The sequence below is a fragment of the Cebus imitator genome, unplaced genomic scaffold, assembly GCF_001604975.1.
Source record: "Cebus imitator isolate Cc_AM_T3 unplaced genomic scaffold, Cebus_imitator-1.0 Scaffold103, whole genome shotgun sequence".
Lineage (NCBI taxonomy): Eukaryota > Metazoa > Chordata > Mammalia > Primates > Cebidae > Cebus > Cebus imitator.
Window position 1 is genome coordinate 3942968 of NW_016107418.1, and position 27282 is coordinate 3970249.

The 27282-nt window shown below is 43.6% G+C and overlaps 2 protein-coding genes, 1 long non-coding RNA gene and 2 other non-coding genes across 6 annotated transcripts; all 5 read right to left on the reverse strand.

The window, feature by feature from the left end:
* Window positions 1-4623: 4623 nt before the first annotated feature.
* On the reverse strand, window positions 4624-8004 carry RASL11A (RAS like family 11 member A). 2 transcript variants are annotated; one of them, XM_017537515.1, is made up of 4 exons: window positions 7289-8004; window positions 6816-6872; window positions 6632-6711; window positions 4624-5351 (listed from the first exon to the last, which is right to left on the reverse strand). In XM_017537515.1, exons 1-4 carry the CDS (start codon window positions 7407-7409, stop codon window positions 4884-4886), a joined length of 726 nt encoding a protein of 241 aa, XP_017393004.1. In that variant the 5' UTR covers window positions 7410-8004; the 3' UTR covers window positions 4624-4883. The 2 variants fall into 2 exon arrangements, with proteins under 2 accessions (XP_017393004.1, XP_037597621.1); XM_037741693.1 differs by lacking the exon at window positions 7289-8004 and adding an exon at window positions 7150-7176.
* Window positions 8005-17467: 9463 nt separating this feature from the next.
* LOC108310478 lies at window positions 17468-20555 on the reverse strand. The gene is made up of 2 exons (XR_001827769.2): window positions 20198-20555; window positions 17468-18290 (listed from the first exon to the last, which is right to left on the reverse strand). It is a non-coding gene; the product is annotated as an uncharacterized LOC108310478 (long non-coding RNA).
* A 1136-nt stretch (window positions 20556-21691) lies between these two features.
* On the reverse strand, window positions 21692-26468 carry RPL21 (ribosomal protein L21). Its single transcript, XM_017537523.2, has 6 exons — window positions 26226-26468; window positions 23936-24014; window positions 23509-23570; window positions 22580-22692; window positions 21906-22056; window positions 21692-21802 (listed from the first exon to the last, which is right to left on the reverse strand). The coding sequence occupies exons 2-6, from the start codon at window positions 24000-24002 to the stop codon at window positions 21713-21715; spliced, it is 483 nt and encodes a 160-aa protein (XP_017393012.1). The 5' UTR covers window positions 24003-24014; window positions 26226-26468; the 3' UTR covers window positions 21692-21712.
* On the reverse strand, window positions 22407-22535 carry LOC119472543. The gene has a single exon (XR_005201689.1). It is a non-coding gene; the product is annotated as a small nucleolar RNA SNORA27 (small nucleolar RNA).
* On the reverse strand, window positions 22799-22869 carry LOC119472540. The gene has a single exon (XR_005201685.1). It is a non-coding gene; the product is annotated as a small nucleolar RNA SNORD102 (small nucleolar RNA).
* Window positions 26469-27282: the final 814 nt, after the last annotated feature.

The following is a 27282-nucleotide window of genomic DNA, read 5'->3' on the forward strand; positions in this document are numbered from 1 at the left end:
GACAGTTTGACAAAGAAAACTCAGGATATAGACATATACCCTTTGCTATGGTTAATACTGAGTGTCAACTTGATTGAATTGAAGGATACAAAGTATTGATTCTGGGTGTGCCTGAGAGGGTGTTGCCAAAGGAGATTAACATTTGAGTCAGTGGGCTGGGAAAGGCAGACTCACCCTCAATTTGGGTGGGCACCATCTAATCAGCTGCTATATAAGCAGACAGAAAAATGTGAAAAGACAGACTGGCTTAGCCTCCCAGCCGACATCTTTCTCCCGCGCTGGAGGCTTTCTGCCCTCGAACATCAGACTCCAAGTTCTTCAGTTTTGGAATGCAGACTGGCTCTCCTTGCTCCTCAGCCTGCAGACAACCTATTGCGGGACCTTGTGATTGTGAGAGTTAATAAACTCCCCTTACATGTATACGTATATATGTATCTGTTCCATTAGTTCTGTCCCTCTAAAGAACCCTGACTAGCACACCTCTGTACTTATGAACAATACAAAAATAACTTTAGGGACTCCAATATTTCTTTTTCTTTTTCTTTTTTTTGGAGATGGGGTCTTGCTCTGTCGCCAGGCTGAAGTGCAATGGTGCAATCTCGGCTCACGGCAACCTCCGTCTCCCAGGTTCAAGCGATTCTCTTGTTTCAGCCTCCAGATTAGCTGGGACTACAGGGGCATGCCACCACGCCCAGGTAATTTTTGTATTTTTAATAGAGATGGGGTTTCACCATGTTAGTGAGGCTGATCTTGAACTCCTGACCTGGTGATCTACCTGCCTCAGCCTCCCAAAGTGCTGGGATTACATGTGTGAGCCACCGTGCCTGGCCAATATTACTAACAGTTCAATTTAGTCAGTATTTATGAGGATCCTGCTGTATACTGGGCACTCTAACAGGTGCTACGGAGCTGAAGATAAATGAGGGCTTACTCAAATCCTAACAGCTGCTTTTCTGCCAGGGGAGAAGTACACAGGAAATGCAGAACTGGGAGGCTTCTAGACATTTCATCCAAGACAGGCACATTTCTACTCTGTTATGCTGAAACTGCTTTGCGATTGCAACCAAATCATCACTTACATAGATTAATTTTTTTCTAGGGCCCTGGCTCAATTAATGATGTTTGGAAAATAATCTTTTTTTTTTTTCATAGCACATCTTTCTTCCTAAATGCCACAGTACCTTGAGACTAATTTGAACAAAGTCTTTCAAAATGTTCCACCTTTTGGAGAGAGAGTAAATGGTAATAATAGTGTATTAATCACACAAAATATATTTACATTGTAAATTTGAATTGGTAACTTTGCATAATGAGAAGTTGAAATTGCAACATCTACAAGGAGCAAAAAAGCAATTCAAGCCCCAATTTATGACTAAAGAGTCATCTTGTCTTTTTATTTGCTCTTTTGTTTACCACTGCCTTCCTCAGAATTTATTTAATCCATTTTTCTAAACAGATATTAATAAACTTTAGAACTTCTGCTGTGCCCTTCGCCTAATCACAAGCAAAACAAATTTATTTTCTTCTATTATAATTGACTTATTTTTCCATTATTCAAGTTTGCTTCTCATGAGTGGCATGCGAAGTACAGAATGTTTGCAGGATGTACAATTTAGCCGTTTTGGATCGCATCCATTTCTCCAGAATGACACTGATTGCAACATTAATTAAATCATTCTGCATGTTTCTCCATGACCAGCAAGAGTTTTAAAGCAGAATCAGTGACTCAGCCGGGACCAGGAGGAGAACAAGTGCCAGCAGTGGAGGCATGGGGGTTTCAGAGACAGATTTTCCCACTGGGGCAGAGATGGAGGAGGGAGTGAAGTGGGTAGGGGAAGCTGCAGTCCCATCTCTCGCATGAGGATGGAGGTAAATTCTTGCACCGGCCATGCCATCTCAGAGGTAAAACAAAACTATTGGATAAAATGCACAGATACCAGCCAGGCCGGGCATGGTGGCTCACACCTGTTATTCCAGCACTTTGGGAGGCTGTGGTGGGAGGATCATGAGGTCAAGAGATCGAGATCATCCTGGCCAACATGGTGAAACCCCATCTCTACTAAAAATACAAAAATTAGGTGGTGTGTGACGGTAGTCCCAGCTATTCAAGAGGCAGGAGAATCGCTTGAACCTGAGAGGTGGTGGTGGTAGTGAGCCAAGATCGCACCACTGCACTCCAGCCTGGCGACAGAGCAAGACTCTTTTTCAAAAAAAGAAAAAAAAAAAAAAAAAGCACAGATACTGTTCTCTCCACATCCACCTAAGTTTGTTTAATGTTCTACCCAGTGTTTTGTCTAATGCTTCAGGACTTCTGTCCCTGCCTGCAAAATAATGACACTCATGGCTCTCTCAACTATGTCCTCACTATTGTTGAAGGAAGAGGATGTTGGCTTACAGCTCAGCTTCCCCTGTTAGGGCTTCCTTAGCACCCAGCCAAGCCCCTATCCTCAGTCCTCTTCCCTACACAACTTCCCAGTCTAACCGCCTTCCGATTACTCCACGCTCATCTCTTCCATCTCCAGGGCTACCATCCCAGGAGCCTTCCAGATGCTCCCTATGTACCATGATCCCCAGGAGACCCCACTGCTGATCAGCAGGAGGCCTGGGAAAGAACGACCACAGGCAATGAAGGATCTCCATGACCAGCAAGCCAGCTCCTGTGCTGGGCCAGTTCCGGGGACCAGAGAATAAAGGAAGCGGTGAAGCCCTGGAGGTCAATTATTTAAGATGCTGGGAGAGAAAGAAGACAGAGTAGGGAGTTTCTGCTTGGCCCATCAGCCTGCCTGAGCCCACGAGGTTGTGAGTCCCTTTGAAATGGCCATGGGACTCATCTTTTGACCCTTCTGATCCACAGTCTGCTCCCCTGAAGAGCTCAAGGCTGCTTTCTGTTCTCACTTGAAACTTGATCATAGGCCTGAGGACATCACTGGTCTTATTCTTTAGCTTTTAGATTATGATTTAACTTTTTTCCATGGGATGTTTGATCTCAGTTCCTTGAAGGCGAAGACGCCCCTGGTGGCAGATGGCAATCTGGACACATCGTAGGGATGGCAGGGACTAGGAGAATCAGTTGTTCTCGTGTCTACACCTACAGTGTTAAGAATCATGGCAGGAAGCAGAACAGATGACGATAGAGCTTTTGTTCAGAGAGCATGCAAACAAGGAGAATGTGAGGCACTTTTTAAAAGACAATGGGATCCAAATTAATATTTAATTATTTGGACACTCTTTTAGACCTGCATTATCTAATTTTCCTAACCCTTCATGCCATTTTATATAGGTAGATTCTCTTCAACTACAGAGAAACATGGTGCTGACATCACAGGTCTGCACAGAGGTGTTCTTGGATGGAAGGATAATGGTCTGTGATTGTCAGAAGCTGCATATGTCAGTTCCTCTCCATGGCAGCTAAGAATCTTTAATTACTCAAGACACCTGTCCTTGCCCTGCAGAAGTAGCAACTTGTTTCATGGTAATATCCCATCATTGACCCTTGGCACCATAAATGGTACTTTCATTCATTTATTCATTGTATATTTACTTAAAAATTACCACTCTACAGGCAAGCACCGAACTAGAAGTTTGGAATACGAGATCATAAAATGCAGTTACTGTCCTTGAGGGGGCTACTTCCAGTTGGGTAACAAACAGCTACATGACAAGGTTGGGTTATAATGCAAATGCTCCAGGAATAGAGGAAGACCAGAGAAGGCATTTCAGAGCTGAATGTAGCATGAGACTTGAGTTCTTAAAGATGTGTTAGCAAGCCATTAGGAGTAGAATCGGAAAAAAAAATTGAGGCAGAGGGATAGTTTGTGCCAAGGCTGGGAGACATGAAAGCCTGGAGTGGACTGAGAAAGACAATCTGTTGGAATGGACTGACTGCTGGGATGTATGTGTTGGAAGGAGGGGTTGATAAGCTTGGAGAGGTGGTAGAGAGTCTTGATGTCATGTCTCACATCTATTTTAACCAGTAGGTAAGGGGAAATCCACTGAGTTTTGTACAGAAATAAAATGATTAGGGTCAGTTTTAGCAAGTTTGTTCTGATGTAAAATGACATTTAGAAGATGTCATTCTAGAAGCCAAGAAACGTGGGTCTTGCCTAGATTCTTGCCTGCCAGTCAAGGGGAGGTCTAGATTAAGGGAGAGTGAGGCTTTAGAGAAAAACAGGGGCAAGAACAGACAGATGTGGCGCCCTATTCAAAGGAAAGAAGTTTTGGACGGCAGGGCCCACTTACTGACATAAGAAATACTAGAAAAGGGGCTTTTGGCTTTTCTTTAAACATAGGTAGAGAGTACAAACTTACATTTACACCAATCAATAATAATGTTACTCATGACTTGTAACGTTTTAGCATCAGTTCACACTGTGCCCCTTCCCTTGAAAATCACAGTGTCAGTTTCATGACTGGTGCCAGTGTCCTCATTAAAGACATCCTGTAGTTATTCAAATCCCTCTCCTCCTCCACATACTTTCCTTTCTCCCACAACAGACTCCCTCTACATGAACTCCTCCCCACTGCGAGACACCAATCAGGGTTCAGAATGCGGGCAAGCATGGAGCAGTTCTGGGCTCTGGTGCAAGTAGAATTTCTATAAAAAGACATTGAGAAAACAAGGAGCAATGTTGCCATTTTGCCTTTAATGGAAAAGTGGCCAGCGGTTACAGTTAAAAAAAAAAAACAGTTCTTTTATTAAAACAAAACAAAGTTTTATCCAGCTTCTAGGCAATCACTGTTTGAACTTTCAGAAATACACATATACTTGAAAATCAATTTTTTTTATAAAAATAAACTCTGAATGTGTGATTAAAAAGGGAGAAGCCCAGTCTTTTAGCTGCACAAATGCATATTAAAAAGGAGAGGCATCTGTCTGAGATGGTTCACCCCAGTGCAGAGGGGGCTTTGACTTTGGGAGACAGAGCCTGCTTGAAGCGTCTCTTCAGGTCCTGCATGTTGGGAGAGCGGGGCCGAGGGATGATGGAGGCTCTTCTCCTTTCCCCACTGAGGCTGTGCAGCTTGCTCACTTCTTTGCAGAGATGCTGAAACACATCACAGACATCTTCGTAATTTTCGCTAGTGGAAATTTCAAGGAACAGACTGCCCAGCTCATTGGCTAGCTGAATACCGTCCTGTGTCTGAACCTGCCGAGCATGCAAAAGGTCCCCCTTGTTGCCCACGATGATGACAGGGGCTTTAGAGTCAGGGTGGACCTTCCGGATGTGCTGATAAAGGGGTCGGATGGACAAGTAGCTGTCATAGTCTGTGATGGAATACACCAGCAGAAAGCCCTCGGCCCACTGCACGCATTTGGACAGAGAATCGACGACCTGGGGGAGGCTGTCTTGGATCTGAGAAAACATCAAAATGAGAACCAGTCAAGAAAACCCCCCGTGGGAGAGAAACTCAAAACGACATCAAAGCAACCTTTGAAGAAACACTTGAAAAAGAAATCACTAAATACAGTTTTCAGGTTCTACCACCTTCTGCAGAAGGAGGCTTTTGATAACGGAAAGGGCAGATTCCCAGGCAAACTCCCTGGCTGGGTTGCTTTATTAGCTGTTATCCCTGCATTATTTTTAAACCCCTTGCTTGACAGGCAGTCTCTGGTGAACCATGGCTGACTGAAGAATGACCTCAAACCAGAATGGCTCAATTTGTAGAAAACACTAACTCATAATAAACAGAACTTTGAAAATAAGCCAAGATAAATATCTATTCCCAAACCCACACAAATATTTTTAACATGCACTTCTTAAGAATGTTACAGAAAGAAATTCCTTGCTTAGGGTTCTTCCACAAGACCTTTCCTCTGGAGAAGGGAGTAGCAATTAGTAACTGGTTAATAAACAAGTTACATTCTAGACCCTCTGCCAAGGGGTTATCTGATTGCAATTACTGACTTGAGGGAGCAGCCAGTAACAGCAGCACTTCAGCAGTGCTTGGGTCCGGCACTGTGGCTCAGCCTATAATCCCAGCACTTTGGAGGCCGAGATAGGCGGATCACTTGAGGTCAGCAGTTCGAGACCAGCCTGGCCAACATAGTGAAACCCCGTTTCTACTGAAAAATACAACAACCACAACAAATTAGCTGGGAGTGGTGGCGGGCGCCTGTAGTCCCAGCTACTAGGGAGGCTGAGGCAGGAGAATTGCTAGAACCCAGGAGGCGGAGGTTGCAACGAGCCGAGATAGAGCCACTGCACTCCAGTCTGGGTAACAGAGTGAAACTCCATTTCAGAAAAAAAGCAGTGCTTGCCAGGGGAGAGGACTCTCCCAGCAGAATCCTACCGGTTGCTGTTGTTTTTTAAATGTTTTTTTTTCTTTGTTAATGGTTCCATGGCTACCTCCGGAAGAAGTGCCTAAGTAGTGATGGTCCACCAGGGTTGCAAAATGAAGTTAAGTCTGCTGCTGACAAGAGGAGGCTGGTTCTAACCACACCTCCCCCCTAGAGAGTTTCTAACACCCCAACCACTGGCCCCACCTGTGGACAGCCCATTCCTACCTCTAAATGCACAGGTCTGTTTAGATGCCTTGCTCAGACCCCTGCGCCCAGCGTGGGCGCCCTACGTGTTGTGCCCTCTGGGGTGCTCTGAGGGTTTGGGGTGAGCTCTTTGCCCCTGGAGGTCCTTACCTGGACGCCCCCTGGAGTATCCTGGATCTGCAGGGAGAGCTGGTCCCCCTCGACAGAGACCAGCCGTGAATACAACTTGCCTAGAGAATGAAGGAGAATTTGCTTTTCAATTCTCAAACTCCCATCCCGAAAAAGAAAAAGAAACATGCAAACATAAAAGCAGGGAGCGTGAAAGTATTCTCACCCGTATTCGGTTCATAGTCGCCAATGAATCTCTTGGTCAGGAAACGCACAATCATTGCTGAAAAGGAAATGGGAAAATCAACCGAAGGAGTAGGACAAGCCGGTCAAACCCGGGCACTCCGGGGAGAACTGGAGGGAGTGAGGAGAGCAGAACCGCGGGCACTGCTCGCTTCCAGAGGCTCCGCAACGCCGAGGTGCCGCGGGCTTCGCCGCGAGTACGACTGGCGGGACACCACTCCCGCACCCCATCCCCGAACAGGCGTGAACCCCGCCGAGAGCCCAGGAGTAGACGCCCTAGGAAACGGCCAGGGAAGCAGGCCGGGACTGACGGGGACCCTCCGAGCGCGAAAGCAGCCGGGTTCCACCTGCCCCTTGCCCGCTGCTTCGGCCGAGGGTCCCTCTCTCCGCAGCGCCCCCGGTGGCCGCGGCCGGAGCCGGGGAGCGAAGCCGACTCGGGGTCCCGGCCGCACTCACCGCTCTTGCCCACGCGGCCGGCACCCAGCACCGCCAGTTTGATGTCCTTGGGCAGGAGGTCCGGGGAGGACTCGGGGATGGGTGTGAGCAGAAAGTGCCCGGACATGCTGAGCAGCCGCATGGAGCGCGTCCCGCAGTCCGCGCGCAAGCACAGCGGACGGCGCCTCGCCGCACCTGGAGCCGGCCCGCGAGCTGGGAGTGCCGGACGCGGGGCGCGGGACCGCGGCGGCTGTCAGAGGAGCTGTCAAGGCCCACGGCTTTTAAAGGGCTTGGTGCTCCCTAGAGCACGGCGGCCGCCCCAGCTCCTCCTCGTCTCCGCCCCTTCCCGGCGCGGCGGGGAGGGGCGGGAGCAGAGGCCGCGTAGCTGACTGTCGCCGAGGCCGTGCGCTCCGCCAGGCGCTCTGCTGCAGGAGTGAGGCTCCGGGACCCGGACCCAGGAGATACCGCCACTGTCCAGAGCGCGCGGGCGGCCACTAGTCAGGCGCTCTGCGATTCTCCTCGCCCCCAGCAGCCAGCCAGAGTCACTAGACCTGCTGGTGAACTTGAGATAGGAGTTACGAGTTGGCGAGAAAAGAAAGAAGAAAAAGTGCGATCAGTTGGATGTTTCTGCAGCAATGGGAGACACAGATTCCTGTAAAACGCCCTTTTTATTTTTAAAAGGTGCTAAGGGGCCTGGCGCGGTGGCTCACGCCTGTAATCCCAGCACTTTGGGAGGCAGAGGCGAGTGGATCACCTGAAGTCAGGAATTCGAGACCAAGCCTGGCCAACATGGTGACACCCCGTCTCTTCTCAAAATACAAAAATTAGCTGGGCGTTGTGGCGACTGCCTGTAATCCCAGCTACTCAGGAGGCTGAGACAGGAGAATGGCTTGAATCCGGCAGGCGGAGGTTGTAGTGAGCAAAGATCGTGCCATTGCACTCCAGCCTGGACCACAAGAGCGAAACTCTGTCTCAGAAAAAAAAAAAAAAAAAAGAAAAAGAAAAGGTGCTAAGAGGTGACATTAATATGGAAAAGGGGATGGAGGGGGCAAAAGCTCTGAATTAGTATCAGTGGAGGCAACTGCAGTCACTGTGACCTTGCTAGGGATAGATGAAGTCCCTTTAGGGGCAGTGGTTCTTAGCAGCTCAGCATCCACGCCCAGCCCCTTCTCTGCAGACAGGGATTGCACTGGCTTATTCCTGAACACTTAAGAGCACTCCACTGGGGGCCCTGGCTCTGCACTGTCCATCGTTAACACTATCCTGTGTGCTTGAGTCGTGCATTTGCTTCATTATCCAAGTATTTACTTCTAGGTGCATGATGGAGTCTAGGGTGGAGTGGGAGGCAGTGTGAGGAAGAGGACACAAAAGAGAGCCATAGACTGGTTCTTGGATTTCTGGATCCCACCAGAAGTGGCATGGCAGAAGCCTGAGGACTTTCACCTTGAACAGTTAGAAGACCTTCATGCTTCTGGCCTCCTGTGTTCCAGCCCCAGCTGTCTAATTGCCTATTAGACAGCCCCACCCTTATTCACACCTTTCTCTACCTGGCTGTACCGGTTAGTTTTTGCTGCATGACAAACCACACCAAACTAGATGGCTTAGAACAACAATCACCGACAGTTGTTGAGCCCTTTGGTGCATCTGCAGGGAGATTCCAGGTTCTGGGGGTGGGGGCTGGATGCCCTTGGATGGCATTACTCATGTCTGGCAGCTGTTGGCTGTGATGAGGGAGGACAGTGAGTGAGTTACATGTCTCTTCTCATTCAGCAGGTTGGCCAGGGCTTACTTTCATGGTAGCTGAGCAGAGTTCCAACAGAGTGGGTGGAAATGGACAAGGCCTCCTGAGACCTAGGCCTCAAGGTGGAAGCCATCCCTTCTGCTGCATTCTGTTAGCCAAAGCAAGTCATGGGCCCACATTGAAGGAGTAGAGACACAGACTCCGCCCCTTTGTGGAAAGAGCAGAAGTCAGGAGTGAAAGGACTAGGAAGCAGAGTGGTGGAGAATGAGGTCCATTTTTTGTAATTGACCATGCTAATGAATGTGTCTCCATCTACCCAGTGGCCCAAGCCTGGGAGACATCCTTGATGTCTATTAACTCTTTACCAGTCAAATAAAACCTTGAATTCTAGACATCTAGACACCCACTCTTTCACTTCCACATTGATTAATTGCCAAGTTCCATAATTTTTCCTGCCTTTCTTGCTGTCTCCCTCTCTCTAACCCTGCTGCTGTCCTCATTTCTCATCTGCAGAATTCTAAATAATCCTGAAGTAAACTAGACCAGATGGTGACTTCAGTTTACATGTTCCTTCCTTGGAGAAGCTGTCTCTGATCACTGCCACTGTCCCCAACCCTATCTTGCAGTTACTCGGCTCTCAGGGCACTGATCTCAACTATCATTACTTTCTGGTGGAATATTTGTTTCATGTCTGTCTCCGGGAGGGCAAGGACTTTAGCTTGTGACTCTAATACCCAGCACATAATGGCACCTGGGACTGGCAAGGTCCTTAATAAATGTTCACTGGCTGACTTTCAAAATGAATGAATGAATGATGTCTTCAGTGTATGAACTGGAAAAGACATTAGTCATGTTTCCGACCATTTTCCCATTGCCTTGGTTTTCACAGCAGCTTGCTCTCAGGAGGAAGGGTGCTGGGAGATGTCCTGAGATAAACTGCCATATTTGTTGTACTGGCTTTTGGCTGTTGACAAGGCAATTTCCCCCGTTAAACTGCAGTTTAATTGGAAAGACTTGAAGCAGGGCACCTCCCTCCCTGATGGGGGAAAAGGCACCATAAAGACAATGACTGGTCTCGAGAACAACTGGAAAACTGTCAAGTTCCGGGGTCACGTGCAGCTCTGCGATGGGAGTTCTCTCTCAGATTCCCTTAAGTTCTCCTTCATGGATGCCAGGTGGCTCCTGCAGTATCAAGTCCTCACCCAAACAGGAAGGGAGGGAGTACTCTCTTAGTTGTTCTCTTTAATTACGAAATAAAGCAGTTCTCACAAGAACTCAGCATTCTCTTACATCTCACTGGCCAGAGAAGAGAAACTGGGAAAGAGATTACTCAAATATCTAGCAAAGAAGACTGGGATGACCACGGCTAGTTTACACAATCATGATTCCTCCCTCTAGATGGACACATCACCACCCCCATTCAAAATCAAGAACTCAGAGAGAATGATTGCCCAGGGGATCTGCCATAAACCTTATTCACCTCCCTGGAGTGAAAATGCAGCACTCAAGGGAAAAGAGCCCTTTCTTGGTTGAATGTTGAGTATCTCTGTCTCTCTTCACCTCTCTCTCTGTTTTACATTCCCAGTCTGGAATAAGACCATTGTAGTTTAAGGTCAGTCAATAAGGAAGATTTCTAAGACTGTTCTCTGCCCGGTGATAATTATGTTCCACTTTGCATTTACATTTCACTTATGCTCAGAAGAGCTCAACATGTTATTTCATTCACCTTGGAAAAGCTCTTTGCATGTACAAATACACAAAATAATCCATGACCTTCTAATGAAGACAATAAGCAACTGAAATGCAGAATTATAAATAGCCCTGCCTGAATCCTTGCTGCTTGTGTTCTGCCATTTCATTTTAAAATTGTGTCCAGAGTTATGTAAAACTGTAGTGCAACCAATATAACAGGCATGCTGAAGTGGTTTTAAAAAGACAATAGAAATGCGTAGGCATGGATACAGATATACAAATCTGTGGGTGTTCAGAATGAGTATAAAGGGCAGAGTTTGGTAATATGCAAATAATAGCAGACTTAGGAAGTTATTAACTCTTTACCAAACAAAAGCTTGAATTCTAGACATCAGGCAAAACTTTGCCAAGGGTCTTCCTCTTCACAAACAACTCCCCCACCCCCATCCACAATGCAATATCAACTCCCTTTCCTGTATATCCTAAGTCCTTGACTATTGAGTCTACTGGAGCATCAGGGCCTCTGCCTTTGAGGTGCTCTCCCTAAACAGGAATCATGCCTCTGCCCCACTTTACTGCAACTCAGCAGGCAAAATGCCTGAAAATGGACTCTGTGAGGCTCTGTGATAAATGCTGGTGCAGAACACGAAGAGCAGTGAACATTTACCAAGAAGACAGGGAACTGTAACACACTCCTGCCTGCCTTCACAGACACCCCTGTAGTGAAAACATTAATCAAATTACCATTTATAAATTACTATTGAGTGTACCAAGAAAATTCTCAAATATTATCTTAGTTTTTAAAGAATCCTGTTAAACAGGTAAAGAATATCCTCTAAATTGTGGTTTAGACAAATTGAGCAACCTATCTATATAGTGGTTCAGGGCCATATAGTGGTTCAGGCCTCAAGCCCTCTGATTTTTAATCTTGGGACATTCCACAGGTGTAGAGGGCAGGATGAAGAGCCGGCCCACAGCGGCTCCCACCTGCAATCCAGCACTTTGGGAGGCCAAGGCAAGAGGATTACTTGAAGCCAGGAGTTTCAGACCCTGTCTCTACAACCAAAGAAAAAAGAAAGGAAAAGAAAAATTAGCCAGGCATGGTGGTGCACGCCTGTTGTCCCAGGTACTCAGAATATGCGGTGGGAAAATCACTTAGGCCCAGGAGACTGAGGATGCAGTGAGCTGTGATTACACAACTGCACTCCAGCCTGGGCAACAAAATAAGACCTTGTCTCAAAAAACTCAAAATTCAAAAAATAAATACAAAATAAAGCAAGCAGTTTGCAGACCACTGTCAGCAGTGGAAGGTCAGGGCAGGTCAGGATGCAATCTCCAACAGAGCTGCCACAGGAGAGTTAGATCTGACTCGGGTATCAGGGAAAGCTTCAGGGAGGCATGAGCTGGGCTGCAAGTGTGTGTCAGGTGTGATCGGTAGAAACCAGAGGAGGGCGAAGGTGTATCAGGAACAACATGTGCAAAATCATGAAGGTACATGGCAAGTGTGAGGAACTCTGAGTAATCTCAATGGTGAGAAGGATGTGGTAAGTGACCCAAAAGGCTGGGAACCAGCCTGTGAACGGCATGTTAAAAAGTTTATTGAGAGGCTATGGAAAGTCATTAATCGTTTCTTGAGGAGAGCTCCTTCTACAGTTGTTTCTTGGGTTATCTGTACAGCTTTAGTTCCAGGACACACTGAGGATACCAAAATCCAGGGATGCTTAAGTCCCTGAAGTGAAAGGGTGTTTTATTTTCATATAACCTATATCCATCTTTCCTACTTTATTATTTATTTTTTTGAGACGGAGTCTCACTTTGTCACTCAGACTGGAGTAGCATGATCTCAGCTCACTGCAACCTCTGCCTTCCGGGTTCAAGCAATTCTCCAGCCTCAGCCTCCCAGCTACTAGCTGGGATTACAGGCGTGCACCACCAGGCCTGATTAATTTTTGTATTTTTACCAGAGATGGGGTTTCACCATGTTGGCCAGCTGGACATGAACTCCAGACCTCAAATGATCCACTCACCTTGGCCTCCCAAAGTGCTGGGACTACAGGCATGAGCCACAGTGCTTGGCCTATTCTTCCCACTTCAAATCATCTCTAGATTACTTATAATACATAATACAATGTAAATGCTATGCAAATAGTTGTTACACTGTATTGTTTAGGGAATGAGAAGAAAAAAGTCTGTACGTGTTCAGAACAGATGCAATTTTTTGGCCCAATATTTTCCATCCCAGCTTGGTTGAATCCATGCATGCAGACGTCACAGACACAGATACAAAGAGTAGACTGTACACACAACAGTATGAGTACTAGGAGCTTACAAATAATAGGATATGGGCCTGGTGCAGTCCATGCCTGTAATTCCAGCATTTTGGGAGGCCAAGGTGGGAGGATCCCTTGAGCCCAGGAGTTCAAAGCTGCAGTGAACTGTAACTGTGCCACTGCACTCCAGCCTGGGTGACCCGGAATCCAAAAAAAAAAAGAAGATATGGTCTTTGACCTCAAAGATCTTTAAACTGTTTACTTACTTATCTCCCATAAGCAACTAGTTTAATCTGAACCTCTCTTCCTTCTTAGGTGGAACCAAAAAAACCCAATTATCTTCACTTGAACTAAGCCATCATCTCATTTTACAGAGAGAGTAAAGAGTACTCCATTTCATATCTTTTCCAATCCAAACGATTTCCATACATCCGAGTCTTGCTGGAGAAGCATGTATGACAGCATTTGCAAGCCAGTTCCATTAGCGGTTTCGTGTGGAGGCCTGTCAGCAACTCCTCACCACACATGGCCGTTTGAAAAGAATCACGGTGCAGAGCCTCGGCTGCTTACTCAATCCTCTGTGCACATTTTGCACCTCAGCAACAGCAGCTGCAGATGCTGCCTCACTGTTATTATTCATAACCTAGCAAATGGTCGAACAGATTCTGTGGAGAAGGATTTTTGCTATCAATTTTTTTCTCCTTTAAGCAGAGCTGGGGTGAAGAAATATGCTATAAACACTCATTCCAAATAAATCCAACCCAGTTTCAAATCCTGTCTTGTGCACAAAAAAAGAGTAAGATAAAACTACCTTGTTTATATTTTGGCAATTTTTATTGCTAAATATTAGCAATTCTTTATATTTTAGCAAATATTCCATCCTAGTACAGAGAAAATGCTAATACTACAGACGTGGGAATATGGAAGAGGTAAGAACCTAAATATGCGTTTCTGTCACAACATTGAGGGAAAACTTCAAAAAACAGTGTGATATATTTTATTTAACCCTTGAGACTGGTTTGAACTAAACAAATATAGAAAGCCTTAGAGGATACCTGGCTAGATCAGAACAGGGTGAATTCAAAGTTCAAGGAAGCACACAGCCTCACTTACAATCATGGCTCTTATTACTTAAACATAGGGTAAAAAATTTATAGTTAGGATATTTTTCTTCATTTTCACGGACAAGTGTAAGAAGGGAAATTGGACAGTAAGAGGTTAATTTATAAATTCACAGTCTGTGGTGGTTGTTCAGGACCTGCATGGCAGACATGCAATTTTATCAACACACACAAACACATTACTCAAAGCTTGGAGGTTTCAATTTAATTATCTCCCCACTTATAAAACCCAATCTGCAGAATATCCAGATGGAACTGCCCAAGACAGATATGGAACCACAGATCTGAGGCTTCAGAGAATGTGAGCTTTGCAACTGAGTTTCAAGTATTAAGAGAAGGCTAAAGACATAGAGCTGTGGTTCTCAAACTTGTGCATGCATCTTATTCACTGAGAGCTTGTTAAATACAGAGTGCTGGGCCCCATCCCAGAATTTCAGATTTGGTGGGTCTGGGGCAGGTCTGCATTTTTAACAAGATTTCAGAACATGATGATGCTGCTAGCTGGGAGATCATACTTTAAGAACCTCTGTCTTAGATAACCCAGGAATAATTTATAGAGAAGGAAGAGAGAACAAATGTGGAACATCTAGGAGGAGCCAGAATGAGGGTAGAAGGGGGTCAGATAGGGAGAAGAAACTGAGTAAAGTATGATGGCAGAACCCTCTGCAAGAGAAAAAAATTGTTGGCTCTGTCAAACATTACGTGGATAAAATTAAATTAGAAAAAAGTATCTACATTTGTTAATTAGCAAGTTTTTGGTAACCTTTAAGAGTACAGTTTCATCACAGTGGTGGAGGCGGAAGCCAGATTTGCAGTGGGCGACCAGGAAATTTAGCTATGAAAGGGAGGAGGAAGGCACAGGAAGGGCTGCTTGGTATACTTGCTGGTTTTTCCAAGTCTGCAGGCTGAAGTCAAAAAAGCAGCAAGTTGGGCTGGGCACGGTGGCTCACGCTTATAATCCCAGCACTTTGGGAGGCTGAGGCAGGCAGATCACCTGAGGTCATGAATTCGAACAGCCTGGCCAACATGGCAAAACCCCATCTCTACTAAAAATACAAAAAAATTAGCCAAGTGTGGTGGTGCATGCCTGTAATCCCAGCTACTCGGGAGGCTGAGGCAGAATTGCTTGGATCCGTGAGGCAGAGGTTGCAGTGAGCCAAGTTTGCACCACTGCATAGACTAGGATAATCAGTGAAACAAGAGGGCAGAGGCAAGAGCCCCAACAATATCACCTCTTTTCTCTGTTCTCCTTTGCCTTTCTTGATACCTTGTTTTGCCTTAAGAAGGGAGTTGGATCTTACTGTTCCTCCTATCCTGTCACCTCCTTAATAAAGCTTTATGGTGTCCATGTCCTTTCCCTTCATTCCACAGTAGAGTAGGTACTAGTAAACATCCCCTTACTGGCCAGGTGTGGTGTCTCATGCCTGTAATCCCAATACTTTGGGAGGCTGAGGTGGGCAGATCACTTGAGCCCAGGTGTTTGAGATAAGCCTGGGCAATGAAATCCCATCTCTACTAAAACTCAAACATTAGCTGAGCGTGGTGATATGCGCCTATAGTCCCAGCTACTCAGGAGGCTGAGGCAGGAGGCTCACTTGAGCCCAGGAGTTTGAGGCTGCAGTAGCCATGATCGTGTCACTACACTCTAACCTGGGTGACCACGGAGACAGTCTCANAAAAAAAAAAAAAAAAAAAAAAAAAAAAAAAAACCACACACACACAACCAAAAAACCCTTGATAAAGATCTACAGATACAAGTTGATGAAAACTCAGATCACTAAAGAAAACATGTTGGTTAATAAGTACTGTAAGATATAATGTAGAAAATGAAGAAAGTGTATATTTATAGGATATTTAGAGACAATCTTGATAAAATTTGAGCAGAGGCTTACTAAGGGGGACAAATCATGGCGAAGAATGAAGGAAAAGCATTTGTTCATAGAATGACGTGCTCCTTCAAAAGCATTCCTTCATATTTTGTACTTCAACTTACTTACAAAAGCCCTGAAGCAAGAACGTACTTAGCATATTAGACACAGCAAGGGCTGGGTGCGATGGCGGACACCTGTAATGCCAGCACTTTGGGAGGCCGAGGCATGTGGATCACCTGAGGTTGGAAGTTCAAGGCCAGTCCGACCAACATGCAGAAACCCCGTCTCTATCACAAATACAAAAATTAGCCAGGCGGGGTGGTACATGCCTGTAATCCCAGCTACTCAGGAGGCTGAGGCAGGAGAATCACTGGAACCTGGGAGGCAGAGATTGCCAGATCATGCCATTGCACTCCAGCCTGGGCAACAAGACAGAAATTCTGTCTTAAAAAAAAAAAAAAGACACAGCAAAGCTCTTATAACTGAATCTGACTTTGGGGCTGGAAGTGGTTCAAGACTAGGTTGCAAAAATAGCTACAGGACAGATAATGAAGGTTTTGTAGCCCAAGATAATAGTCAGAATATAAATGGTATTCAAAGCCATGAGGCTAAATCTCACCTGGAGTATAAAGGTACTTCAATATTTGGAGGTCAGAAACAGATCCAGCAAAGACTGCAGTGCAGGTAAAAGGAAACCAGGAGAGGGTTCCAGAAGCTAATTGAAGCCATACTCAATAATTAAACATTTCTCCTACCAAAGTAACAAAGATTAAATTAAAATAATCAATGTTACACAAGCATGTTCATTGGAGGGTGGAGTGCAAATTGGTATAACCCGTTTATAAATCAATTCATCAAAATGAATCAACAATTTGAAAAACACATATTCTTTAACCCAGCACTGTGCTTGTGAGAAAATCTATTTTCGAAGATTAATCCAATACTAAAATTTTTATGCATATTCACAGTATTGCCACTGTTTTAAAAATTGCTGTGCTGTACATCAAATAGGAAGAGTTCATTTTCTGAATATCTGCTAAGGATAGTAGTCCCCCTAAAGCAATTCTGTTTGTCATCCTTCTCTCTCAATGGCCAACTTCATCAGCCCCTCTGAATTGAGACACCTCATATCCCCGTTTCCTTGTTGACAAGTCACAATTTACTTATTCCACCTGGTGTTGGTAAAACACGAAATCACAGACCCTAAGTGCACAAAGGGCCTCTAGGAATCATTTTATACAATTCCTTATACTCAGGTGACATCACTTTCCTGGTAAGGCAACAAAAGGTGAAGGTAACATGACTTGTTGGAGAACGAACAAAAGAATGTTTAAGGTCTCCTGATCTCTGCACATTACATGGCAGATCTAACAATCCTACTTACTCATATGCAAAATGGTTACAAGCCCTCAAAATTCAGAGAAACACTATAGTTTTGTAAAGACTGAACACACAGACATATCCATTTTTTTTAAAAGAAGAGCATTTTTCTCATTATCTTCTCATTAATTCGAAGAGCATTTATTGAATGCTTACTATATTCCAGGCACAAGGAGTGCAAAATTTAGTAAGATCAGTCCTTAAACTCAGGTGTAGTGGGGAAGACAGAACTTTACAAGTTAAAAACACTGTAACAGAAACGTCTGTCATAGAAACAAAGATGTGGAGGATTTTATTACAAACAGAAGTAATCTCTCTTCTCTGATTCCAAGAGCTTTCTTCATTCCTCTCCTTAAAATATTTGCATCAGGGAAGGTACCATCTATGAGATAACACAGTGAACGCTAAAGGACACACAGGGACTCATCAAGTGACCAAAGGAAAGCCTAAGTGTTTCAGGCAAAGGCAAGTGCATGTGCAAAAGAACTTGAAAAAACGTTTTTCCCTAATACCTAAAGCATAAAGTAGGAAAATGGTAACAGGAAAACAAGCAGAAACCAGATTACAAAGGGTCACATACATGATAGCATCATGTGTTTGCACAAACTCATCCAACTGTCTAAACTCATCAAGCTGTGCACATTAAAGGTACAGTTTTTGTTCTTTATCAGTCATAGCTCAACACAGCTGTTACAAAAATAATGTGTTCTTCCAGACACTATCTGGCACCCACCGTGTACCCACACACACACTAACTTATTGAAGTCTTTAGGGATCCACTTGGTAGTCAAACAGCACAGCGAATAAAGGAACTCTTTGACATAAGAGTAATGGTTTCAAGTCCCAGCTCTCCCACTTTCTGGCAGTGTGACCACTGGTGAGTTATCCTCCATTCTTGAGTCTTTTATCTGACTCATAAAACATGGTAATCTCCACATTTCAAAGCAGCTAGGATAAAACAGATCAAGCGGTCAACAAATGTTGTTAGGCATACAACGATCATTCATTAACAGAGAGCTCAGCTTTACATATGCTCTCTCAAGCAGGTAAATAGTAAATAGAAAAATATACCACACCCCTCCTCCCCACAAAAGCGGGCCATATATACTCTTAAAACCTAAACATTAGTAAATTCTAGATTTGCTGGAAAGCAATGGCTTAATTTTGGACATCCAAAATACTCCTGGCAGGCATTTGTGGAGAAATGATGTGAAGTTCTCAATCAGCACTAGAGATTATGAAATAAAAGTTGGTAGTTACTGAATATTTACCATGACATCATGCTATGTGCTTTGTTAAGTATTTCCATCTAATCCCTACAATCACCCTTTTAGGGGCACTTTTATTATCCCCCTCCAGGTAAGAAAACTGAGTTACATAGGTCAATTTGCAGTGTAGCAACAGAATGAGTAAATGTGAAGCCTAGAAGCTGCTTTAATGAAGGGAAAAAAGAGAAGTGTGACTAAAGGGACGGGGTGTAATGACTTCAACTAGATGCATGATTGAGCCATGAACCACGATCGCAAAATAAACAGGACTAATGTGGTAATTATGTTTAAATGCAACTCTCCACTACTAGACTGCCTTAGGGGCAGCTACTCAGATTCATATCCAGGTGTGGGGGATTCCAAAGCAGTACATATCACCCATATCACTTTATCAGATAAAACACTCAAGGCCAACTAGACTTTTCCCCATTCATAGCATTAAAAAATTTACTTTTTTGAGACAGGGTCTTGCTCTGTCACCCAGGCTGGAGTGTGGTGATGCAATTATAGCTGACTGCAGCCTTGACCTCTTGGACTCAAGTGATTTTCTCACCTCAGCCTCCCAAACTGTTGGGCTTACAGTTGTGAGCAACTGCACCCAAACTCATTCACAGCATTTAGTAAATATTACTAGGTCTTTGCCTTACACAGCAAATATACCCCGAGAAGGTAGCAACAGAAGACTGACTGTGTAGAAGAATCTCAAAGGTTGGATAAAATCAGCTAGGGGATGAAATGGACTTAATGCCTGTTATCAAGATTAGTGAGGATGCATTTCAAGGACCCATGTTTGGTAAATAAAGGTTTCCAATTGAATGGTGTTGTTTTAATGTCCTCTCCAAAATTCATGATGAAACTTAATCTCCACTGTTGCACAGAAACTGCCATCAGTCACACACTGCTGGTAGAAATGTAAAATGGTAGAAAATACTCTGGACAGTTTAGCAGTTTCTCAGAAAGCTAAACATTCAACTACTATAAGACCAGCAACTGCACTCTTGGACATTTATCCCAGAGAAATAAAAACTTACCTTCACACAAAAACCTGTATATGAATGCTCATTAACAGCCCTAAAAACAACAGCTAACACACCAGCCGCGGTGCCTCAGGCCTGGAACCCCAGCAAGCTGGGAGGCCAAGGTGGGGAGATCATTTGAGGTCAGGAGTTCAAGACCAGCCTGACCAACATGAAGAAACCCCGTCTCTACCAAAAATACAAAATTAGCCAAGTGTGGTGGCACATGCCTATAATCCCAGCTACTTGGGAGGCTGAGGCAGGAGAATCACTTGAACCCAGGAGGTGGAGGTTGCTGTAAGCCGAGATCATGCCACTGCACTCCAGCCTGGGCAACAAAAGCAAAACTCCACCTCAAAAAAAACAGAACAAATACCCCCAAAACCAATAGGTAACAATCGGTAATATCCCAAACGTCTTTTAACAGGTCAATGATTAAACACACCGTGGTATGTTCATACCATGGAATTGTACTCAGCAATAGAAATAAACACAATACAGAAAACAACTTGGATGCATCTTCAGGGAATTATGCTAAGTCAAAAAAGGCAAAGGGTCACATCTAACTTACATGATCCCTATCATTTCCATTCTTGAATCGACAAAATGAAGACTGCTTTGTGCTTGCCAGGGGTCAGTGCGGATGACAAGAGGAAGAGGTGGTCTGACTCTGTAAGGCAACATGAGGTATCTTTTGGTGTTAGAACTGTTCTATATATTGACTTTATTACTATCTTTTGAGATAGTCTCCCTGTTGCAACATGAGGTATCTTTTGGTGTTAGAACTGTTCTATATATTGACTTTATTACTATCTTTTGAGATAGTCTCCCTGTTGCCCAGGCTGGAGAGCAGTGGCACAATCTCGGCTCACTGCAACCTGTCTCCCTCCCAGGTTCAAGCAAGTCTCATCTCAGCCTCCAGAGCAGCTGGGATTAAAGGTGCTAGCCACCACAGCTGGCTAATTTTTGTATTTTTAATATAGATGTTTCACCATATTGGCCAAGGTAGTCTTAAACTCCCAACCTCAAGTGATCCCCCTACCTCGGCCTCCCAAAGTGGCATGAGCCACTAAGCCCAGCCTATTAATATCTTGATTGTGACATTGCACTACAGTTTTGCAAGATGTTATCGTTGACAAACAGGATACAGTACACATGAGATCTCTATTATATAACTCCATGTAAATCTACAATTATCTCAAAATAAATATTCAACTAAAACAAAACAAAACAAAACAAAAAAACCTCCCACTGTGGCAGTAACAAGAGGTAAGTGAAGGTCAAACCTTCGTAAGACACCGAACCTGCCAGCACCTTTACCTTTGGACTTTGCAGTCTCCGGAACAACCACATAAGCTTCTACTTTTTACCCAGGTCTTTGGTATATTGTTACAGCAAAAGTCTAAGACAAAAACTATTACCACCACTATTTTCTGAGTCCTGTTCCATGCACGGTCAAAGCAATTCCAAACTAACATGCAACACACAAAGAATGGACGCTTTAAATATTTTTTTGAGATGGAGGCTCTGTTTCCCAGGCTAGCATGCAGTGGTGCAATCTCAGCTCACTGCAACCTCTTCCTCCTGGGTTCAAGCCATCTCCGGCCTCAGCCTCCTGAGTAGCTGGGATTGCAGGCACCTGCCATTGTGTCCTGCTAATTTTTGTATTTTTAATAGAGGCAGTGTTTTACCATCTCAGTCAGGCTGGTTTCAAACTCCTGACCTTGTGATCCACTCACCTCGGCCTCCCAAAGTGCTGGGATTACAGGTGTGAGCCACCGTGCCCAGCCAACAATCAATTTTTTTAGGATTCAAAAGCAAACTCTGGATCTGGAGCTTAAGTGTAATATATTATGTTCCACTTATTTTTATATTCTATTTCTTCCTTGGTGATTTAGAGGGACTATCTTCAAACCAGTACAAATATTTGATATATAATAGCTGCCCATTTTCTAACCAACTGAGTAATTTGTTGCAATAAGCTACCTCATGTCTTTCAGCAAAAAATACATTAAGACACCATACTTCTACTTAATGAAGAAAAACATTTTTTACAGTCCAGGTCTTTTATTTTTTTTAACACCTATTATGCCATGAATTCATAGGGAATAGGTTCCAGCAGCTCAGGCTCCTTCCCATTGGTTCTCACAAAGTGTGCTTCTCTGGGTGGAGCAGGCTATTAAAGGGGAAAAGAAAAAAAGGGATAAAATAATTATATGAAGTGTTAAAACAACATTAAAGGGCTCTCAGGACCAATGAAATACACACTAAATTCTCACCTGGCGCTTCAGTTGGACCCAGGTACCTTTCTCTTTGGCTTCTTTCTTTTTCTGATCATTTTCCTTCACACGTTTTAGGAAGCTATCTCGGCTCTTAGAGTGCTTGATGTGCTCAATACGCACATTAATTCTCTTGGCAAGAATCTTGCCCCTGGACAGAGCAGAAATTCTTTTAAGTGCGTTATCAAAAACAAAACGGAAACATAGAAACTGTTTTTACAGTTTCATTTATTAAATAAACCATACACCTTTTACCCAGATATGATGAAAATCAACAAAGTATGCCTCAATTACTTAATTTACAATCAATTATTAATCATATCAGAAGAGGCTTTGCAGAACATCCTTACCTTTAAGCTCTCTTTGATGAGATGACAGCCTCTTAAACTCTAGTATCTAACCAAAACCAGATAGCTAATAAAATTTATAACTTACTACTCTTTTTATTCTATAAAAACTGCTTAACACCAAACCGTTTAAGACTTCCCAGGAAATCTGTTTCAATGTTTCCTCTGACAGGATACAAGACAAACATCCAGTTTGCCTGAGTTTTAAAAGGATTATTTCCTTTGCCCCACTTGAATGACCAATAAAGACATGAAGTCCAATTGGCAAAGTGAAAAGCGGGTATGAGGGAATACCAATTAGCCAGGAAGAACTACAACACTACTTACTTAACTTGTTTGTTTACAACAATGCCAACAGCATGCTGGGTAACATTGTAGACTCTTCCAGTTTTGCCATGATAACATTTGTGGGGCATTCCTTTTTGAACAGTACCCATTCCCTGTTAAAGAGACAAATATTATACACCAGGATTTCCCCTTCCTTTAAAAACCTGACTTTAAGTAACTATAGGATATTCTAAGAGTTCTTCCAAATGGCAACTCAAGAGCTTTCAGAGCCGGTGAAATGTGTTTTTCACATTGCTTCAAGCAATCAAAGAAATCATCATCATTAAGCTCTAGAGTGCCGGGATACATTTAATCCAGGTCACAGAAGAACACAGCTTTCACTGGGAGGATTTTTAACCACAGTAACAGTAATTTTCACCAACAATTAAACTTTAACATATTCCTTCCTACCTGGCCAAACTCTCATAATTCCCCTCCCTACCACCCAATTTCCGCTAGATGTTAACTCCAAGTGGTAATGAGAAAAATTTTAATTCTGCTAAGAATACTTTAAAAAAATCCATTCTAAGCCAGTCACGGTGGCTCATGCCTGTAATCCCGGCACTTTGGGAGGCCAAAACAGGCAGATTACCTGAGGTCAGGAGCTGGACACTAACCTAACATGGTGAAACCCTGTCTCTACTAAAAATACAAAATTATCTGGGCATGCGTGGTGGCGAATGCCTGTGATCCCAGCTACCTGGGAGGCTGAGGCAGGAGAATCACTTGAACCCGAGAGGCAGAGGGTGCAGTGAGCTGAGATCACACCACTGCACTCCAGCCTGGGCAACAAAGGCAAAACTCTGTCTCAAGAAAAATCTATTCCATACTCTTACAGATGCAATATACACTAGTATACGAATTCCTACACTAGCTGAAATCCAACTTTTCTAACTTCTGTAGTGTTATTTCCCCAATTTTATGTTTACCTTGATGTCCACAATATCACCTTTCTTATAGATTCGCATATACGTGGCCAAAGGAACAACTCCTGCAAAGTAAATTTGATATAGCGAGTATTAAGGCTAAAAGTGTAGAGTAAAAGAAATGCAATTTTACTACCTTTTAACACATACATCCAACATTTTTTATGGTTACATGCTTAATATCTTGCCAATGTTCAATTTCTCCTCAAAGCAAACTAAGCCTACTAAATCACAACCTCTCTCCAAAGTTTAATCTTGCATCAATATTTAGTCACAAAACTACACAAACTTCATGCTTGTTTATTATAAAATAAGTTGGGTAGATGCTATTTAATGCTACTGATACACATTCTATGGACCACAACATGCCGAACACAACAGAACACAAACCTGTGCCATGCTCTCTCTCAGGGAAGGTAAACCTACTTACCATGTTTTCTGAAAGGCCTAGAGAACATGTATCGAGTGCCTCTCCTCTTTCCCTTTGTGTTTGTCATTTTGGCGAATTACTGAAATCAAAAAGCGTAACAGTCAAATACAATTGAAAACTGGCAATATTCCCCAAAACCCCTGCAATTTCAAATGTTTGCACTTCAGTAGCAATGTGAGGATTGCAAAGTAAAAGCTGGATCACCAAGCAATTACTTCTGCTGAAAGGTGAAAAACCATTATTTTCGGAAGGTCGGTCTTTTGGCAAAACTGCCCAAGTTCTATAACATCAAAGCCCTTAAGTAGCAGAACTTGATACAAAAATCCAAACCAGTATCATTTCCCTATGAGAATATAAAAACACAAAAGGACTTCTACCACCCAATCTAGAATACCAAAAGCATGTAATCACTAACTAGAAGATAATTTATTGGAGAACACAATAAAAGAGACGTACATTTTTATGTGAATTAAATCTTTCTTGTCAACCAAATTTTCTGTGACAGCGTATTTCAAACAGCATCTATTTAACTGTCAGAAATCTCAAGTCACTTCACATTTCTGATTACTTACTACAAAATTTATATAGGGTAGAAGAAAGGGAAACCCAGGCTTTATAATCATTGACCTAAATTTGACATAGGCTCTGCCACTTACTAGCTGCGAAACCCACCATTTCACCTCTCATCTTCACATGTGAAATGAGGGTGAACACTTTCATAACTGAGGTAACACAAAGAACTCAGAAATTCTTGGCCCCTGTAAAGTGCTCAGTATTAACTGGCAGCTAATTTATCATTATCTAAGAATTCACCCATAGGCATTTAGAAATTAACCTTCCTTCGTTTCCCAAAAGGCCAAAACAATAGTTTTGATGGTCATTCTGACAGAAGTGCTAAAAACAAACAAACAAAGCAAAAAAAAATTTTAATGAAAAAACGAAAAAAGAAAAAAAAAGATTAAAAAAAAAAGTGCTATTCCTGGTCATTACTCCTATGATAAGGTAAAATACACCAGTCAGGCTTAGTGTATTAACAACATTGCAATACAGTTTGGTTTCTAAGTTTATTAACAATTCCTTAAGAATGGCTCTCAAAGTACCATTTTAATAAAAATTGTATAGCAAGGAAACATGTTTCACTGAACTCACCAAAGCCAAACCATTGTTACAATGGACGAATCCCTTAAATGGCAGGTACCCAGTTCTAATCCCCAAAGCCTTACAAGTACATAAAGTTCCAAAAACTTGTGATAAGTTAGTAAACAAGGAGTGTTACTATGTAGATTCAAGCCACTCTGTGGAATCACCAACTGGCAGAACCAGTTACCTTATTCTTGACTCCAAACTAGATCCATGTTCCTGAGTAAGGAATACATTTTCCACATGGACCCCACACAGTTGAAACTGAACGCGCTTTCCAAGCCAGTGACCCTTCAGTCTGTAGCAGTATTAAAATCATGGCAACTAGAAACCACTGTAAGGAGTAACCTGCAGTTTGCCCGACTCTGCCTGTTAACATCCACAAACTAGACAAAAAGATAAACTACGGCTAAATGTTTCCCTTCATTCAAAGCATGCTGCCCTAGAATTTGCAAAACAGTATCTCCTCTTGGTGCAAATATTGGTGTTGCAACCTCAAAATACTTTCCCTGCGTCCAATCACCATGTGGGGTTAAAATTTTAAAAACAATAAGAAATCATCTCATACATTAACCACGAGTTGGGAGGGTTCATTACCCAGAACTCCGGGACCCATTCTCCGATCAAGAGCCCGGGTTTTCACACATGTAGGCCTCACAGGAGATTAAAGCAGACGCCTGACTTCAAACCCATTCCTACTACCCCTTAAGTCCTCAGCCAACAGCATCAAAACATTAGGAACAAAAAACGCCACACCGAAAGGAGTTAGAAAGGCTTCAGGCCACGCGGCCCCCACAAAGCCTATCTGAGAGAGCCACTCACGGTACCGGGGATGCAACCACGGGGACATAAAACGAAGTCTTTTCCAGATTAACTCGAACTGCCTCACCCCAAACGACTGAGCCTTGTCTTTCTAGTAAATGTCCCCCCGCAGGGCCGCGACATCGCAGTCGGGTTCTCAGCCCACGGCCCAGGCCCGACCCGGCGCACGCTCCTCCGTCTAGCAGAACATGGCTTAACCCGCCCATGCCAATGGATCCCAAACAGATTAGGTAGTCTCCCCACGGTCCCAATGCTACCTCTGCGGCCACAAGGTAGCGGTTCTAGTCTGTGAAACGCTTAGCGCCCGGGAGCCACGCACAGGCCCTACCTGGAAGATGGCGGTTCCGGCCGAAAGGAAGGAGGTGGGGCCACGGCGGGAGCCTTACAAGGGCCTGTGAGCTGCCCGCGGCGCTGCCTGAAGGAAAAGCCGGCCAAAAGCTACTCCTTTCTAGGGAAGGAAATAGCCTCTGAGAATAAGGAGAGTCTGTGAGGATATTTTCCTTTCTTGCGAAAGAAAGGCAACCGGCCAACACAAGCTGACACTTGTATCGTGTCAGACAGCCCGGAAAGGGGCCTTCGAGGACGGCGAACAGGACGCTGACGTCCAGAACGTGCTTACGTGTTCCTTTGCGTCTCTCTTTACGCCGGAAGCTGTTTTGTATCTGCGCCTCACTACGGAAGAGTGTTGCTGGTGCTGCTGAAAGGCCTAGTAAGCAGCTGCCTATTTGTTTCCAGAAATAATTTGCGTGGGTACGAAAGTCAAACGAGAATGAAGCAAGTATATTATCTAGTTTGTATGTATTTAAAGAGTTTTTCCTCCACACGTCTAAACATACGCACCTGGTAGTAGGTGCGCAAATGTTAAAACCTCTTTGGAAAGCAATTTGGAAAACCTAGTAAAACAAGATATCCAATCACTAAAGCCCAGCACTCTGCTCCTTCCTATACGTCCTGTAGAAACTTTGGTAACTGAACAAGGATGTATGTAACAGCGCTGTAGGTAGAAGCAAAAAATTAAAAACGTCCATCAATAAGAAAATAAATACTTTATGGGCTGTTAATAGGATGTAATGTTATACGCCAATATAACAGGACTGAACTCAGAAATGTGATGAGGCAAAAAGAGAAAGATGTAGAAAAATAGTATGACAATTCATGTACATTCAACTCTAAAACTTGTCAATTGCTTAGTTATATAAACGTGTAAAGTAGTCAAGAAATACAAGAGAATGAAAATCAAATTTAGAAAAGCGGTCATATCTGGTAAAGAGGGGACAATGAAGGGAGGCTCTAACAGTATTGACCATTATTAAGATATTAAATATATAGGTGACCATTGTTTTATTAACTACACCTTTAAAAATATGTATTTTCTCAATATGGTT